At 43.1% G+C, this 6,326-nt stretch overlaps 1 protein-coding gene across 4 annotated transcripts in view; it reads right to left on the bottom strand.

Annotated features, from left to right (window-relative positions):
- Nucleotides 1–3,655: 3,655 nt before the first annotated feature.
- Nucleotides 3,656–6,326, bottom strand: part of Ercc8 (ERCC excision repair 8, CSA ubiquitin ligase complex subunit) — a 57,478-nt gene continuing 54,807 nt past the window's right edge. For 3 of the 4 annotated variants that reach the window (XM_008821543.3, XM_008821552.3, XM_029557951.1), the window contains one exon: nt 3,656–4,745. In XM_008821543.3, the coding sequence (XP_008819765.1) occupies nt 4,680–4,745 (66 nt within the window). In that variant the 3' untranslated portion in view covers nt 3,656–4,679. Of the gene's footprint in view, nt 4,748–6,326 lie in introns of all 4 variants that reach the window. The other variant, XM_029557948.1, reaches the window with a different exon arrangement.

Here is a 6,326-nt window from a genome sequence, read left to right as displayed (position 1 = left end):
CATTAAGAGGTCCTCTCCCAGAGAAATGGATCTGAGCCTTCATTTTATTTAGCAAGTCCCTACCCAATAAGGGATACGGGCACTCTGGGACCACCATAAAGGAGTGTGAAACTGTCTTCTTACCTAAGTTTACTTCCCTTTTGGTGGTCCTGGGATGTTGAGCGATTCCCGTGGCCTGTTGTACCCAGGTGCATTTACTGGTCAATTTTCCCATAGGCTCTTTCAAAACTGAATGTTGTGCTCCAGTGTTGACTAGGAAGTCAGCGGCTCATCCCTCCAATTGTAGGGTCACCCAGGGCTCATGGTGGAGGTTCATTGAGCCTGGGCCCCTTCAGTTTTCTAGGTTCACCAGTTTGAGGATTGGGTTTGGAGGGAGGCTGGGATCCTGGCCTTTGAGGATATTCCCTAGCCCAGTGGCCCAGTCGTTTACAATATGAACACTGGTCTCTTTTTAGGCGGGGCCAACCTTCCTGTGGGGGGGGTCTCAAGGCTCAGGTTCCCTCTTTCGTAGGGGGTCGGTCCCCCCACTCGGAATTCATCACCCTGTCAGCCATCAGTATTCTAGCCAGCCCTCTAGTTTGTCTTTCTTTAGGGGTTTTTCTATTGTTAAATACCTTATTCTCCAACGCCATCAGCTCAGAAAGGTTTTTGCCCTTGAAACCTTCCAGCTTTTGAAGTTTTCATTTTATGTCTAGAGCTGCCTGATTCATGAAAGCCATATTGATGGCCATCTGATTCTCTGGGGCCTCTGGATTAATGGGAGTATTAAGTTCTGAAGGCCTCTAGGAGGTGCTCCAGGTATGCCCCAGGAGACTCATCCCTTTTCTGCATCAACTGAGTGACCTTAGACAAATTTGTAGGGCACTTAGCAGCTGCCTGGAGATCCCCCCATAAGAATCTGGCGATAGAACTTTAGGCGTCCCCTACCTTCTGGAGTGTTATAGTCCCATCCCTCTGTTAGGCACATGAGGGGAAAAGGAGCCACAATCAAGTCCTCATTCTCTGTCGGTCACCCATTGTCTCCAGGGAGTGCATATCTGCATTCCCGAAGAATGCGGTTCCATTCCTCAGTGGTGAACAGGATATTTAGTAACTGTTGGCAATCATCCCAAGTGGGTTAGTGGGTAAAAAGAACAGTATCCAGGAGGGAAACTAGGGCCTGAGACTTCTCTGTGAAAGAGGGGGTCTGTAACTTCCAATTACACAGGTCACTAGTAAAAAAGAGAAAGTAGACTACAGGTGCAATTCCATCCTCCCTCAGGGGCCCAATCTCTCTCAGAGGAAGAGCTTGTACTGTCCTCCCCTCCCCTGTGAGCTAGTGTGCAATGGGCTAGGCTCAGCAACGGGAAGGGCCGGCTCAGCTATGGGAGCCGGGGACAGAGACCGGGAGGAACTGGGGAAGGGAGAGGCTCGGGATCTGCGTTCTCTAGGTCTATCCTGAGCACTCGATGGGGCCCCGTAAGGGGGTGGGAGTAAATCCTCCTCTGGCGCCGAGGGGAGGACTTCAGGACCTGATGAGTTTTTGGTCTGGACTTTCTTCAGGGGAAAGCAAAGTGGTGACCCCTTCAGCCCCGATGGCGGGGGCGAAGTAAGGGGCACAGCGACCAGATATTACCAACCTAGGATGTAGGGGATCTGGTCAGGGTGCCCCGGTTCCCCGAAGACAACTCCTTGAACCCTGTAAATGAGGGACAAGTTAAAAGACCCATTATATGGCCATTCGATGTCAAAGGAGGGCCATTTGATGGTGCAGAGGGTCCGGAGGCGGGTCGGCTTGACATGGAGTCCAGACATGGTCAAGGCTGCCCGTTTGCAATCCTGAAAATGACTAAGAACTAGATCAAGGGGAGCTGACGATGATGAGACTTTCTGGCCCATCATGGGATAAGCTTCAAGATAAAGGAATATAAGAAGAAGAATGAGAATGAGAAGTAGGATGGAAAGTTGACAGACAAGGCGGAGCTCCAAACAAAGGGTGAGGACAGTATGAGATGGTGGCTCCCTAGAGAGGGAAATGAAAATCTTGCAGCGCGTGGAGTCAGCCAAGAAGGCTGCCCCTATCCCTTTCCCAAAAAGATTTGGCCAGCCTGGATTCCATATCAGACTTGACCAGAATCTTGTATCAGGCCCGCCCAGATTCCATGTAGGGCTGGGCCGAGACTCTGGGCTGGTCCCGCCTGGATTCCACATCAGGCTGGAGCAACACCCCCTATCAGAGGAGGAGTCAGAGCATCCCCCGTTCTCCTCAAGCTCTGGGATCAATAGTGTGTCCACCTGATCTCTGTTGAGCCCCAGGATGTCCGGACTATGGAAAAGCAGGAGAGAGAGAGAGAGAGAGAGAGAGAAAGCAGGTGAACTTACCAAGGCTGACTTCGTTGGCACACTACCGTGGGTCTGGGGTCTATATTCTCGAATCCCAGATAAGTCCCCAAATGTTAGGGTCCGAGAACCGAGACTAATTCCCACAGACACCAAGAAGATTGTACAAAAAAAATTTATTCCGGAATTTAGAGCAAAAGCAACCAAATAGCAGCTAGCCAGGCACAGACTTCACGAGCCAAAGATGAAGTCTGGCCCCGAACAATAGCAGGCAGGGGCTTTTATTGGAGAACTCTACAGAAACCTACGCGTGCCAAGCATCTTTTAAAATAATTGGATAGTGCCATATCCTGAGTACAGGGGAAGTTTTGATTGGTAGGGGCTGTCTTCAGGGCATTGGAATGTGCTGACTGATATCTTTAGGGCTGGAACTTTTTGTTCATACCTTATAAGGCTTTTACATGTCCAGGGCTTGCTTAATCTATAGCTTCCTGAGGGGGTTAGCAATTGGAAATTACAATATGCCTGAGCTTGCTTGTCCAGGCTTGTCTGAAGAAGCTAGCCAAAATGTAGTGCATTCTGGCTCTTCAATTACGTTCTTTCTTTTTGAAAAGATTTCATTTATTTTTATTTTGTAAGTATGAGGGTTTTGATTGCATGTATGCAAGTGCACCATGTGCGTATCTGATTCCCAAGGTGCCCAGAAGAGGGCGTTTGATCCCCTGGAACCATTAAGGATGGTTGTTAGCTGCCATGTGGGTGCTGGGAACCAAACTCGGTCCTCTGAAAGAGCAGCCAGTGCTCTTAACTGCTGAGCCATCTCTCCAGTCCCCATAACTTTCTTTTTCAAGCATATACTTTGTTTAATTATTTATAATGAGCCCATATATTTAAATATCTAGAAAGAAGTATTATAGTTATCTAAAGTTTAAAAGACTTCTTTTTTCAAAAGCCTTCTAATTTTAATTGTTTTCTCAATGGTCCAAAGCATACATGCTAAGGGGGGTGAGACTAGAATTGACTGGTTTTAAAAAACAACCCTAAAGCAAAAGGAAATATTTAGTCAGAAAAGTCTGGTATTACACTACCACTCTTAAAAATCCAACAATAGTAGACCTAGTATTAAAGATCTTGAAAACCTCTTTTACTAGTCTCCTGCTGGAAAGAATCCAGAAGAAAGGGAATATAAGATTAGTGTCATAGGGGCTGGGCCTGCAACTCAATTGGAGTTTTTTTGCCTAGTGAGTAAGGCCCTGGTTCAATCCCTAGCAGGGGGTAGGGGTGGGGGGGATACTGATTCGCTTCATAATAATCACTCCTTAGTTGACAAAGAAAAGAGAGAGAGAATAGCAATTTTATTACAACATTTCATGTTTGGGCCAGATTCCCTGTCCTGGTACTTTCTGTATCAATGAATGAAGCAGGACCTGGTCACATCTCAAAAGTTTTAATGAAAGGTATTCAGAAATGAATACAAGCTACCCTCTGACAGTAAGATAAAGCAGAAGGAAAATTCCCCATATGATGTACTGTCACACTGTAAGAAATACTGAGTCACCAACTGTTCAATATAAAGTTAGATGACAATCAATTAAATGAAATCATGCAATATGAGTAAAAGGAAGTTTTAATGCTATCTTTTCAACAATTAATTTTTATGTAATTATCCTTGATAAAATCCTTCCTGAAAGTGGAATTAGCAGGGTGATGATATAGCCAGTGGGAGACAGTTAGTGCTACCAACTCCCTCTGAGACTGTGTCTTATAGTGCAACAGATCTGCACAAGGCCCCAGCTGAGGACACTGCCTTCTGTTCCTGCACTGCACCCACAGGGGCTGGCCCTCTACCACAGCAACTGGCACCAAGGAGACAAGCTTTGGTTAATTAAAACACAGAAGTCTATTTTAGGATTTTATATATATATATATATATATATATTAACTTTACTTAAACATAGGTGAAGGTATACCAAATTCAAGGCTAACTGGCTAGAAACAGACTGAAGCATTAAAAACCAAAATGAAACAATAAAAAAACCCACATACACAGGTGGGATGATGTGGTGCACACCTGAAATCCTTACACTTGGGAAGCAAGAGGCAGGGGAACAGTGGCAAGTTTGATCCCAGCATGGTCTATATAGAACGTTCCAGGCCAGCCAGAGCTACACAGTGAGGTCCAATCTCCAAAACAATAAAAGAACAACCACAAACCAAAGCCCACAAAGACACCCCTGTTCTGGCAGTCTCACTTGAAGTCCCGTCATAGAGGCAGGAGGGATAGTGGCTGAGTTCTAAAGTTCACACAGATGCTGCTCTTTCGGGCATCTCACCAGAGTTCAAGGGATACAGGCTGCTGTTCACCCCTCATCGCTGCTGCTCCAGGCATCTTCAAATGCTCGGTTCAACTGGGATTTGGGTGTAGTCTACAAAAAGGAGAAGATTCTACTAATTTTCTGTTTTGTAATTTTAGGCTTATAATTAGAAAATATGCTAGATTAATAGCAATTAGATTATTTTGAAAGAAACTGTTACTGCTAATTTCAATACAAAAGCAATATAAGAAATACCGCCAAATATATGACATATTAGACATACTAGATTAAAAGTGACATACCAGACTATTTCCAAATAACTTGTTTCCTTCAAAGTAATTACCTCATAAATACATGCATAAATAAACTACAACACTGTTACTGTTCAAGGTATTTCTGCAACTTTCCAGAGAGGGTCCAACATTCACATGCATGGTTAAGACTGGACACAGGTAGCCCAGTATATATATGTTGGCAACTTTGTGTTGTTTGGATGAAATAATATAATAAAATTTGAGAAATATGCTCATCAAACTGAATAATATATACTCTTTCTTTTTCTTTTTTCTTTTTTTAAATTTAAAGGTAGGTCTTCCTCTGTAGTCCAGGCTGGCCTAAAACTTACTATGAACTCAGGCTGGCTTTGAACTGTGGCAGTCCCCCTGCTTTAGCCTCCTTAGTGCTGGGATTACAGGCATGAACCACTACATCTAGCTAAGTAAGTTTTAATCCAAAAATTAATGTGGGCCATTGAGTAGCTATGTCTGTTTATTTTGTACAGTTAATGAAGCAGTTTTAAAGTATAGGCAAACTACGTCAGAAACAGCAGCATGTTTTTAATTAGCATGTAGTTTTCCCTGAAATATTTCTTTGAAGGCTATTTGGATAGTTTATTTAAAACAGCTTTACAGCCATAATATAACAAAGGTTTATTAGCAACTAGAGAAATGAATTATCTGTGAATTAGCAAGGCAATCCACTTTTTTGGGAACCTAAATGGCTACTTGCTTACTCTCTTCAAAGTCAATCAAAGGGCTTTAAAAGGGCTTTACGATGCTCTCGTTTTCCTTGCATATCTGGCATTAGGAATCAGGCTTACTTCTTATTCTGCAGTTTTTACACTTGTCTGTGTGTTCTACTCCAAATTCCAAGATGATACAAATGCAAGAGTACTCTTAAATTATCTTAAATATACTGCCTTTTGTAGCTTACAGAGACATTTTCTGTGAAGGTTAGCCCTACTACATGTCTGAGAATGTCATTTTCTTTTTGATGAACATGACATAAATCTTACAATTCAAACAAAATGTCAGTCCCCAATAATTTCTCAAATATCAGCTAGACTAGTTGGAAAACAATACAGGATTTAGCCATTCTTTACAGCTGTTACACAGAGCCGAGTGCATTACTAATCTCAATGCTGGATATCATCACTAAGGAGCACAACCGTTTCTTACACTTGCCTCCAAATGTCCAAACTAGGACCCAACTCCAGCTAGTTCTAGCGGCAGTAACAGAAGTAAACTGAAGCAGATTCATTTATTCTTTGATCCAAATGCTGGCGAACTCGTGGTGCCTCCGATTGACAGGTAAGTAAGTACCTTCCAGTTGAAATCTAACTTCTTACCAAGAATCCCATTTATTTATTTATTTATTTATTTATTTATTTATTTATTTATTTATTTATTTTTA

The sequence above is a fragment of the Nannospalax galili genome, unplaced genomic scaffold, assembly GCF_000622305.1.
Source record: "Nannospalax galili isolate Female #2095 unplaced genomic scaffold, S.galili_v1.0 scaffold751, whole genome shotgun sequence".
NCBI classification, from domain to species: domain Eukaryota; kingdom Metazoa; phylum Chordata; class Mammalia; order Rodentia; family Spalacidae; genus Nannospalax; species Nannospalax galili.
This window is presented reverse-complemented; position numbering and strand designations above follow the sequence as displayed.